Source organism: Notamacropus eugenii, chromosome 3 (genome assembly GCF_028372415.1).
Source record: "Notamacropus eugenii isolate mMacEug1 chromosome 3, mMacEug1.pri_v2, whole genome shotgun sequence".
In the NCBI taxonomy this organism is placed as follows: Eukaryota; Metazoa; Chordata; class Mammalia; order Diprotodontia; family Macropodidae; genus Notamacropus; species Notamacropus eugenii.
The window spans coordinates 85,312,116-85,324,969 of record NC_092874.1 but is presented as its reverse complement, the minus strand read 5'-3'; the positions used below and the strand labels follow the sequence as shown (position 1 = coordinate 85,324,969).

Sequence of the window (12,854 nt, the reverse complement as noted above, 5' to 3'; positions counted from 1 at the left end):
CCCAAAGCAGACAGGAGCCAGGTTCCATTGTTGAAGGTCTCCACATAAACCCCCTGAGGGAACTGAGCCCTGTGTGGCGGTCCTGCCCCACAGCGAAGCCCAGCCCCCGCCGAAAGCCTTGAGGCTGGGGATCAGCATTTGAATCTCAGACCCAAACCACTGGGTGGGGAGATCTGGAGGCGTGGTAGGTGTGGAAAGAAAACTCAGAAGTCAAGTAACTGGCTGGGAAAATGCCCAGAAAAGGGAAAAAAAATAAGACTACAGAAGGTTACTTTCTTGGTGAACAGATAATTCCTCCCTTCCTTTCTGATGAGGAAGTAACAATGCTTACCATCAGGGAAAGACACAGAAGTCAAGACTTTTGTATCCCACACATCCAAAATAAATATACCATGGGCTCAGGCCATGGAAGAGCTCAAAAAGGATTTTGAAAATCAAGTTAGAGAGGTGGAGGAAAAACTGGGAAGAGAAATGAGACAGATGCAAGAAAAGCATGAAAAGCTGGTCAACACCTTGGTAAAGGAGATCCAAAAAAATGCTGAAGAAAATAACACCTTGAAAAATAGGCTAACTCAATTGGCAAAAGAGGTTCAAAAGCCAATGAGGAGAAGAATGCTTTCAAAAGCAGAATTAGCCAAATGGAAAAGGAAGTTCAAAAGCTCACTGAAGAAAATAGTTCTTTCAAAATTACAATGGAACAGATAGAGGCTAATGACTTTATGAGAAACCAAGAAATCACAAAACAAAACCAAAAGAATGAAAAAATGGAAGGTAATGTGAAATGTCTCATTGGAAAAACAACTGATCTGGAAAATAGATCCAGGAGAGACAATTTAAAAATTAGGGGACTACCTGAAAGCCATGATCAAAAAAAGAGCCTAGACATCATCTTTCATGAAATTATCAAGGAAAACTGCCCTGAGATTCTAGAACCAGGGGGCAAAATAAATATTGAAAGAGTCCAGTGATCACCACCTGAAAGAGATCCAAAAAGAGAAACTCCTAGGAACACTGTGGCCAAATTCCAGAGTTCCCTGGTCAAGGAGAAAATATTTCAAGCAGCTAGAAAGAAACAACTCAAGTACTGTGGAAATACAATCAGGATAACACAAGATCTAGAAGCTTCTACATTAAGGGATCAAAGGGCATGGAATAGGATATTCCAGAAATCAAAGGAACTAGGACTAAAACCAAGAATCACCTACCCAGCAAAACTGAGTATAATACTTCAGGGGAAAAAATGGTCTTTCAATGAAATAGAGGACTTTCAAGCATTCTTGATGAAAAGACCAGAGCTGAAAAGAAAATTTGACTTTCAAACACAAGAATGAAGAGAAGCATGAAAAGGTAAACAGCAAAGAGAAATCATAAGGGACTTACTACAGTTGAACTGTTTGTTTACATTCCTACATGGAAAGACAGTATTTGTAACTCTTGAAACATTTCACATCTGGGTAGTGGGTGGGATTACACACACACGCACACACACACGCACACACACACGCACACACACATAGAGACAGAGTGCACAGAGTGAATTGAAGAGGATGGGATCATATCTTAAAAAAATGAAATTAAGGGGTAAGAGAGAAATATATTGGGAGAAGAAAGGGAGAAATGGAATGGGGCAAATTCTCTCTCATAAAAGAGGCAAGCAAAAGACTTTTTAGTGGAGGGAAAAAGAGGGCAGGTGAGAGAAAAACATGAAGTTCACTCTCATCACATTCCACTAAGGGAAGGAATAAAATGCACACTCATTTTGGTATGAAAACCTATTTACAATACAGGAAAGTGGGGGAGAAGGGGATAAGCAGGGTGGGGGGGATGATGGAAGGGAGGGCAATGGGAGGAGGGAGCAATTTGAAGTCAGCACTCTTGGGGAGGGACAGGATCAAAAGAGAGAATAGAAGCAATGAGGGGCAGGATAGGATGGAGAGAAATATAGTTAGTCTTACACAACACGACTATTATGGAAGTCATTTGCAAAACTACACAGATTTGGCCTATATTGAATTGCTTGCCTTCCAAAGGGAGGGGGTAGGAGGGAGGGATGAAGAGAAGTTGGAATTCAAAGTTTTAGGAACAACTGTCGAGTTCTGTTCTTGCTACTAGGAAATAAGAAATACAGGTAAAGGGATATAGAAAGTTATCTGGTCCTACAGGACAAAAGAGAAGATGGGGACAAGGGAAGGGAGGGATGATAGAAGAAAGGGCAGATTGGTGATAGGGGCAATTAGAATGCTCGGTGTTTTGGGGTGGGGGGAGGGGACAAATGGGGAGAAAATTTGGAACCCAAAATTTTGTGAAAATGAATGTTAAAAGTTAAATAAATTAATTAAAATTTTAAAAAAGGACATTAGCTAGCAATTATTTAATTAACCTTAATAATTATTTCATCCTTAAAAAAAGTAGGAAAAAAAGTAGAAAAATTAACAAGGATGATATTTAATTCTGGGTCAGATTGTCACCAACAGAGAGGAACTGGATGTTAGGATGGAAATGATGGTAATGTTCACATGAAATTACCATTTCATTTCAGAATTTGTGATAAAGAAAAAAGATGAAAACAGTGGGATATGAACTCTGGATTTTAAAGGTTCAAAAAAGGTTAGTTTCCCATTGAAGGCTACAGTCCAGGAAATGTGAGAAGAAAAATGAAACGAGTAACACTGAAAGAAAAACAATTTAATAATGAAGCAAATGGAAAATTTTCTAATATGGTCATATCAAGGTATATAAATGTAGAGAAATATACAAGCAACTTACCAACCAATTTTGATTTTCAAGAGACATGTATAGAACATGCAAGCCATGTAAAGTAATAAAGGTTGAATATAAAAGCATCACATATTTTTCACAAAATAAAATGAGGAATACTAAATAAAATTCAGAATGAATTGAAATGAATGAGAAGAATTAAGAATAACCAAAAGGAGTCTCAAAGAAGGAAAAAATTACTTCTGAAGATAATTTAAAAAAAAAAAAACAACCTAAAAATGCAATTGCTAAGCCACTTTCAGAAATCTGAGCAGTCCTGGGAAAGGAGAAAAAGTATTCAAGATTGGAGAAAGGCCAATATGATCCTGATTTTCAAAAATGGGAAGAGAATAGAGTTTGTAGACCTATAGGCAAGGAAACTTGATACTGATTCCTGTCAAAAATCTGAAAAGTATTATTAAAATAATAGTGAGCACCTAGAACAGGAGGCAGGGCCAATATGGTTTCAAAAGGAACTGGTCATACTAGCATAACATTATTACCTTTTTTGACTGGGTTACTAAACTGGTAGGGAAGGAAAATCCTACATAGTTTACAATTTTATATTTTGACAAAGTGATAAAAATCTCTTACAACTCTGTTGAAAAATATGGAGAGATATGAACTAGATGGATTAAAGTGGTAAAGAAGTGGCTGAATGATCAGTTCAAATATGACACTATGGTTCAAATGGAAAGAGAGTCCCAGCGAACTGCCCCTAAAATCTGTGCTGTTTAACATTTCTATCAATGACCTAAATTAAAGTACAGATGGAATACCTATAAAACTTGCAGATGATATAAAGCTGGGAGGGAAAAGCTAACATGCTTAACAAAGGATAAGATTTTAAAGATCCTGACAATGCAGAATGTTGGGTCAACTACATGAAGGTGTAAATAATAGGATATAATAAATATAATATAATTAATATATAATATAATAATAGGATATAATAAATAATAATAGGAAATTCATAGAGTTCAAAAAATTTAACTTCTGAAGACATATGAAATGTGATTAGAGAAGAGAATATGTGAAAAAGATGGTAGGTTTTACTGGAATGTAAGCTCAGTGAGTCAACACCGTGACATTACAGTCCAAAAAAACTAAATGTGACCTTACAATACATAAAAAACTACAGGATGAGGGAGGTAATAAAACCATTATACTCTGTTTTGGTCAAGAGAAGTAGACTGTATTCATTCTAGGCATCAAATTTTAGGAAGAACATTTACAAGTTAGAGAGAACCTAACTTTTTTTTTCTCACAATAATATTTGTACCCATAAATGCTGCACGCACATGCGCATGTGTCTGTGTGTGTGTGTGCGTGTGTGTGTGTACATGAAACAACAACAGAGAAACACATCAAGCAAGGTCTTTAGAGAAAAATGATATATTTTTATAGATAGAACTGAGAACTACAAAGTATTTCATTGCACGCTGCTTACCTTCCTTGAATTTAATTTTTCAATGACATAACAGGATTTACAGAATTCATATACTTTATAATTAGTAGGGATCAGAACAAGACCTGTGATTTTACAAGTACAGAACACTTCTAACTAAGGATATTACCTCTCTGCCAATACAGATAAGGGCTTTCTCTACAGCTCCTAGTCTAGACGATTAAGAGGTTAAATAACTAGTCCTGGGTTACACAGCCAATATGCGTCAGTTTAGATTTGAACCAAGGCTTTCTTGGTTTTGAGGCTAGCGCACTATCCACTACACCACGCTGAAAATGAATTTCAAAATCATACATATGATGTGAAGTCAAAAGAAATAAAGGAAAAAATATGACTTACCTTTACTAATAACCACAATCATACATACAACAGCTGTGAGGCTAACAATGCCTTCAATTTCTTCAGATGCTATGCAAACTGTCAATTCTTCTAAGAATGATCTGTAAAAAAAAGTTTATAAATATGCCTATTAAGAGATTACATGAGTTAAATTGGTCTATCTATATGTGGACCCTAACACTGATCAGAATGATAAACATGGTCAGAATAATTTATGTGTGTGAAATCATAATAAAGATGAAAATTATCCATAGCCATAAAGTGAAATATTTAAAAGGAAATATATACTTAAAAAATAGTAACAATTGTAGGTCAGACTTAGATTTTATGTAAACCATATTTATGGTGTAAATGTGGAAGGGAGGAAAGAAAGTGTTCTATATATAAACAAATGCAACAACAAAAACTGTTAAAATTTTATTCTTAAAGGGAAATAAGTCTTCCAAATTTTCAAATGAGAAGAATAATAAAATACGGTCATCAAGTTCCATAATAAAAATTTCAAAACAAAGTAAAAATATTTTACCTAATTACATTTACAGACTTCATTATGATTCCCATTAAACACCTTGAGAATGGTGGAAGATCTGAAAGGCATTTTGGTACTGCAAACTCTTCTGTATCTGAAATCTAGTAAGAAATTGTAAAATTAAATATATGAACTAATATATAAGCAGCAATCTGAATGACTAAAATAAGTCCATGGCTTAGCTAATACTGCTTTTTAGCATACTTTGAAAACTACCCCCTACATACTTGAAATAATATTTCAATTTTTATTAAGTACTTAAATACTATAGTAGGTAATATAGCACATAGAATATGTAGGTAATAAAGCATGTACAACATGTTGCATATAGGACAGATAGCTATGAGCAAAGGAAAGGTCTTTGCCAAAAATCAAACACTATCTTGGTTCGTCAAGCAAGTCCTTGATATAAACTCAGCATCTGCAAAAGAACCTATTTCAGGTCTAAGGTCACTCTCCAAATTGGTATCAGTTTGAATTAAAAGATGAACTGGCCAAAGAGGAAGGAAAAAAGGACAATTTCAGAACCAAGCTCTAACTGGGACTACACAAAAATTTGTCTTTTGAAAATTTGAGTTTCTGTCTTATACTGCCCCTTAGAGTTCTCCTTTCCCACTCTCCTTTTATCTACATATGTTCCTCCTTCTCACAACCCCTTGATTCCTATAGCTTTCCACCTCTCCAGAAGGAAAAAAAAGTGGTAAAACTTCCATGTTTATTTTTGACCACATAAACCCCTTCCTTCTATTCTTCCAGTGTTCAAGGAAAAGGTATTCTGTGAATTTTCTCTAATTTAACAAGAATTACAGAAAAAACAGAAAAGCCTTATATAAACTGATTCAAAGTCAAGTGAGCACAACTAGGAGAAGAGTTTATATAATATCAATACTGTAAAGACAAACAACTCTGAAAGATCTGATCTGAAAGAACCTAGGAACTCTGATCAACAAAACGAAAAGTTTTACAGGACTGCAGAGGAAACATACAACCCATCTCAGGCAGAGAGGTGATAAATTCAAGAGTTCAGAATGAAGCATATTTTTCTGACAGGGCTAATGTGAGGATTTGTTCTGCTTTGACAATACATACTTGTAACAGCATGATTTACATGCTTTTCTTAATGAGTGAGGGAAGGGGAGGTAGGAGGAAAAGAAATTAGAACTGAGAAGTTTTAAAGAAAGGTACCATTTCTTGAGACAGGGAGTATCTTGAATTTAACTGTATGCTACTTCTGCCACAATACTTCATACCTAAGTGCTTAAAATATGGCAAAACATATATATCTACAGAAAGATCATTTTGGTGATTACATATAAACAGATTCTGCATAAAGTCCTATACTCGATGAATTTTTATTTCAAATACTATTTTTAAAAAGGGGAGTAATACAGCTAAGAAGATGCTTAACTGTCCTATGGTCTACAAAGACAAGCTGTGAAGAATAATTTCAAGTTTGTCCTTTGAATCCTGCCCACTTTTCCACAGCCTAGCACAGTATTTGGCATATAGTTGCCTTGGTAAACTTATGCTGATTGTCTAGGAGCATGTTACTGACAGCAAAGACTAAGCATACAAACAAAAGGATGATGTAAGTACAGAAAAACTAAAACGTGCTGAATAAATAGGTGAGTAGGTATTGTGAAAAGTGTGAAAGACAGGATTGCTAGAGACATTTGGTGGCATACCCAGAGGTATGTGGACTGTTTTAAATGTAGCATTAAAACATGGTTTAGCAAAGAAGGGGAAGAGGACATCTTAAATGGAAAAAATTTGAAGAGTACAGTAGGACAATAAGCAGAGGCAAAGGGTCTGGAATCCATGTCATGAAGCTTGGCTGAAGAAACTGGATACTGAAAGAGAAACAGATAATATCTGCCTTCAAATATTTGAAGAGCTGTCATATCGAAGAGGGATTCAATTCCTTTTTGTTTTCAAAGAACAGAACCAAGAACAATGGATAAAAGCTATAAGAGGCACATTTCGGCTAAACTTGGAAACTTTAGAAAAACTTCTTAAAAGTACAACTGTCCAAAGAAAAAAATAGGCAACTATGGGGAAAACCATGGGTTCTCCTTCTTTTGAGGCTGGATGCTCACCTATCATGTTATAATAGGGGCTTACCTGCATGTGTGAATTTTATTAAATGCCCTCTGGGGGCCCATCCAATTCTCAAATTCTGTTGGGTGGGACAGGAGTCAGGAAGACATATCTTCCTGAGTTTAAATCTGTCCTCAGACATTTACAAGCTAAGTGAAAATCACTTAATCCCATTTTTCTCACTTCTTCAATCTGTCTTTCAAGAAATGGCAAAGATTTCAATATCTTTGCCAAGAAAATCCCAAATGGGGTCATGAAAATTCAGCTAAAATTACTGGACAACAAAGTTATCTATTATAATTCCCAATCATATTATTGGTAATTATGCATATAAAGTGCCCATTCACATACAAATAAATGTGGCTCAAAATCCTCATTTCCTTTAAGTGATTAAGAAAGCCTTGCTTAATACCCCTGGAATACTAGTTTTGCAGCTATAAAGCAGGTTACCTCACCCAGACTCAAAGCTACCCCAAACTGAAGGCCTCAAAGCCTTTACCCCCAAGGCTCCCTTTATCTGTTCTGATTCTTAAGTTAATATTTTATTGACACAACTTAAGATAAAAAGTGATGAACCTTATCTGTGAAAAACGGCAGGGGTGGAGCCAAGATGGCGGAGTACAAAGACACATATACTATAGCTCTTCCCCCAGAGCCCACAAAATACCTATAAAGAAAGACTCTCAACAAATCCTAGAGCAGCAGAAGCCACAGAACAATAGAGTGAAAGAGGCTTCCTGTCAAAGGTAACCTAGAAAGCTGACAGGAAAGGTCTACCTCACAGGACACTGAGCATAGCGGAGCCCAGCCCTGGCTGCACACCCCCAGGAGGAACAGGACCTGAACAGACCTCCAGGGCAGAATTCCCAGCAGGAAGGGTTCCAGACCCCTCAACCAATAAAGAAAGTCCCAAAGGTCAGTGTGGGAGGGCTTTCCCAACTGGGCCATAGAGGAACTGGGTCCCCCCAGCACTGGTCCAGGGGATGGCAGAGGCAGCAGCAGCAACAGCAGCAGGCGGCCGTGAAAGCAGCCTAGGTCCATTGTCCAGGCAACTCAGCTTAAAATTACTCTGGGGTAATTGAGCAGATGATCTCAAACTCAGCCCTCAGTCGCTGCCCTGCTCCCACCCAAAGCTCCTGGGGGAACTGAACAGGTGATCTAAATCTTGGCTTGAGCATTGTACTAGAGCGGAGAAGGAGCACTAGGAGGCTCCTCTTGACAAAGGATTCAGAAGTCAAGTAACTTCTGGAAAAATGGCCAAAAAAAGGGAAAAAAATAAGACCATACAAGGTTACTTTCTTGGTGAACAGGTCTCTCCTTCCAGATGAGGAAGATCAAGGCATACTGTCAGAGGAAGCCAAGGCTTCTGCCTCTGGTACCTCCAAAATGAATATGGAATGGGCCCAGGCCATAGAAGAGCTTGAAAAGCAAGTCAGCAGCTTGTTAAAGGAGAACCAAAAAAATGCTCTTAAAAAGAGGCTAACTCAATTGGAAAAAGAGGTCCAAAAAGCCAATGAGGAGAAGAATGCTTTCAAAAGCAGAATTAGCCAAATGGAAAAGGAGATTCAAAAGCTCACTGAAGAAAATAGTTCTTTCAAAATTAGAATGGCACAGATGGAGGCTAATGACTTTATGAGAAACCAAGAAATCACAAAACAAAACCAAAAGAATGAAAAAATGGAAGACAATGTGAAACATCTCACTGGAAAAACAACTGACCTACAAAATAGATCCAGGAGAGACAATTTAAAAATTATGGGACTACCTGAAAGCCATGATCAAAAAAAGCGCCTAGACATTATCTTTCATGAAATTATCAAAGAAAACTGCCCTGATATTCTAGAACCAGAGGGCAAAATAAATATTGAAAGAATCCACCAATCACCTCCTGAAAGAGACCCCACAAGAAAAACTCCTAGGAATATTGTGGCCAAACGTCAGAGTCTCCAGGTCAAGGAGAAAATATTGCAAGCAGCCAGAAAGAAACAATTCAAGTATTGTGGAAATACAATCAGGATAACACAGGATGTGGTAGCTTCTACATTAAGGGATAGCAGGGCTTGGAATAGGATATTCCAGAAGTCAAAAGGAACTGGGATTAAAACCAAGAATCACCTACCCAGGAAAACTGAGTATAATACTTCAAGGGAATAAATGGTCATTCAATGATATAGAGGACTTTCAAGCATTCATGATGAAAAGACCAGAACTGAATAGAAAATCTGACTTTCAAACACAAGAATCAAGAGAAGAATGAAAAGGTAAATAGGAAAGAGAAATCATGAAGGGCTTTCTAAAGCTCAACTGTTTACATTCCTACATGGAAAGATAATATTTCTTTACACACACACACACACACACACACACACACACACACACACACACACACACACACAGTACAGGTTGAGCTGAATCATAAGAGATGATATCCATAAAAAAAAAAATTAAGGGGTGAGAGAGTAAAATACTGAGAGGAGAAAGGGAGAAATGGAATGGGGCAGGCTATCACTCATAAAAGAGACAAGAAAAATCTTGTTCAATGGAGGAGAAAAAGGAGGAGGTGAGAGGGGAAAAGTGAAGCTTACTCTCTTCACATTTGGCTTAAGGAGGGAATAACAAGCTCACTAAATTTGGTATGAAAATCTATCTTACACTACAGGAAAGTAGGGGAGAAAGGGACAAGTGGGGTGGGAGGGATGATAGAAGGGAGGGCAAATGGGAGAAGGGAGCAACTAGAAGTAAACACTTTTGGGAAGGGACAAGGTCAAATGAGAGAATAGAAAAAAGGGTGGACAGGGTAGGATGGAGGGCAATATAGTTAGTCTTACAAAACATGACTATTATAGAAGTGTTTTGCAAAATGACACACATATAACCTGTATTGAGTTACTTGCCTTCTCAGTGGGGATGGGGAGGGAGTGAGAGAGAGAAGTTGGAATTCAAAGTATTAGAAGCCAATGTTGAGAATTATTATTGCATATTACTGGGAATTAAGAAATACAGGTAATGAGGTATAGAAACTTGTCTTGCCCTACAAGAAAAGACAGAAGATAGGGATAAGGGAAGGGTGGGTTGTGATAGAAGGGAGGGTACATTGAGGGAAGAGGTAATCAGAATGCAAGGTATTTTGGGGTGGGGGGAGGGGAGAAATTGGGGAGAAAAATTGGAACTCAAAATTTTATGGAAATGACTGTTGAAATCCAAAAATAAATAAATTCAAAAAAAAAAAGAAAAACTGTAACTTTAAGTCATGTACATTCCTCATCTTATCCATTCAATTCCATGATATCGCAACAAATGTATAAAACAGAGTGTTTCACATCAATAAAAAAAACTAAGTGTTCAAGTAGTTAACGAATTTCAGGAACAAATAAAAAAAATGATAGGGGCAAATGAGAAATATAGACTCATATTATTGAGGGTGCTACAAGTTCAAAGAATCCTTTTTCAGTCTCTTCTCATTTTCTGTTCCTGGCCCCATAAAGAACTTCTCCAGAGCCTCAATCCTTGCAATTATGCTTAGTATTCCTAATCTTATCCACATTCCATACTTTTCTAGTTCAAGGCCAAGATATTTCCTTTTTATCTATGAGAGAAATAATCTTCTATGCTTGAACCATTCAACTTGTGGTTATAAAGCAAGGAGATGGAAAAAGGGCATTAAGCCTGCATGAGAATGCAAAATGAGTTGGCTAAGCATAAGAACGTGCAAGGCATGGTAATGAACCTATATGCTGAGTTCAAGGTGGTCCTGCCTTGCAGCCTAAAACGACAGACTAGAGTAATGGGATACCAACCGTCAAAGTCAGGTGGTAAGTATGAATCAGTTACTTAGGCAAACCCTGAAAGAGCAAGCAGAAGATTTGAAGAAGCAGAGAATTAACAGCTGACAAATGGAGAAAGAAGGTAAGTACAGATAATTCAGTACAAGAAACGCACAGACATTTAGGTTATATAAAGCAGAAACCAGGTGGAATCTACATTAATATACATAAATGCTATATCAAGGAGTCAGAGACTGAACCAGAATGTTACAGGAGACCTTTAAAATCATCTTCTCCCACCATCTCATTTTACCAATGAGCAAACTGAGATCCATAGTGGTAAAGTGACTTGTCCAATTTAACAGTAGGTTACTGACATAGCTGACACTAGAATCCAATCTTCTTATTCTAAGGCCAGTGTTCTATCTACTATAGTGTGAGAACAAAGAGAAGTAAAGTGTTGATTTAAAATGCACTAGGATTTTTAACTGGTCAGTAATTATTCTTGTAAGGAATAACAGTAACAAGGATAAACAGAGGATTCAGATCTTTTTAATGCAGTAAAATAAGGTGGAAATGATCCTAAAAAACTATTTGTTATGTAAAACAAACATAAAAACAACAACAAAATCAACTCATTTTTCTTGGTCAATAAAGAAATAAACAGAATTAGAAATTCACTTCTTTTTAGAAACCAGTGTCCCATTTCAAGACCTAAACAGGAGTTTAAAAATCTGCTTTGCCATCAGTACATTTTATTGTATTTGTTGAAATAGAAAGTTGCCTGATGTATTATATTATATTTAGTCATATAAGAAAAATATCTACATGATCCTTTAAGGGACTTGTAAATTTAGATTATGTCTCTGTCTTGAAAGATGAAAGGGCTGAAGTGACAGAAGCTGGAAGAAATAACACTCCCAGAGGACCAAATGGAAGAAAAAATAGTCTGAGTAAGGGAGAAACTTCCCCTTCATGCATTCTGTATGCCAATTAAATCTAATTATTAGCTGTTTGCCAAATTTTCTCCTTCCTCTATGCATTTCCACAAGTTATTCAACTCTTTTCAGGGGTAGGATGTCTTCTACACTCACCTCAGTAAAGTATGAGAGACACAGTTTCATTTAGGACTAGTTCTATAATATTGTATTGTACCTTTCTAAATTGTTACAGCTAAAAAAATCTATTTAAAAAGTGGCCAAATTGTTAGTGATGAGATTACAGAGAATATTATCTCTAAACTAGTTATTCATATGGGTTTTGATTGAAAGCATGACTAATACCAGGAAATTTTTAAACTTATTTTAGCTAAGGCTGATGAGGGGCATGAGACTGCAAAATGAGTGTGAAGAAAATAATGTTAGTGTATAAACATCTCTTGGGCAGCAGTAGGAATTTGACATGTTTTGATTTGCTAACAAAACCTTAACTAGGCTAAAATGAAACCCAGAATATCAGTGAATATAAATGGTAATATGGTGGTTGTTAGAAATCTTCAAAGATAGAGACCAAGACAAAGGGTCAAGGATCAAATATCATTTGTGATGATTTAAAGGAACTTCATTTTTATTTATAAGCTATAAATTTTGTGTCTGATTTATACTTTCTGTATCTAGTTCAGACTGTACCAACCCAGTTACCTTAATATAGTGAAAACTAAGGACTGACATAAATGCTTAGCTGTGATCTTAAAAGACTATCTCAAATCTTTAAAACCCCTAATTACTGACAATGTCACATAGGAGTAAGTCAAAATTCTCTTCTAACAGAGAGGGAAAAATCCATTCCAAGTATATTTACTTATTCTTCCTGGAAAAGAAAAATTCTATTTAAAACAAGTTATTTGAAAAATCATTCCCTAAGAGTAATCTACAATTCAAACAATGGAGAAATTATTAAA

General features: G+C 36.4%; 1 protein-coding gene across 3 annotated transcripts in view; it reads right to left on the bottom strand.

Moving 5' to 3' along the window:
• Positions 1 to 12,854, bottom strand: part of NCAPG2 (non-SMC condensin II complex subunit G2) — a 109,181-nt gene that overhangs the window by 23,039 nt on the left and 73,288 nt on the right. For all 3 annotated transcript variants that reach the window (XM_072652078.1, XM_072652080.1, XM_072652079.1), the window contains exons 26-27: positions 5,091 to 5,194; positions 4,565 to 4,665 (exon numbers count right to left, since the gene is read on the bottom strand). In XM_072652078.1, the coding sequence (XP_072508179.1) occupies positions 4,565 to 4,665; positions 5,091 to 5,194 (205 nt within the window). The remainder of the gene's footprint in view (positions 1 to 4,564; positions 4,666 to 5,090; positions 5,195 to 12,854) is intronic.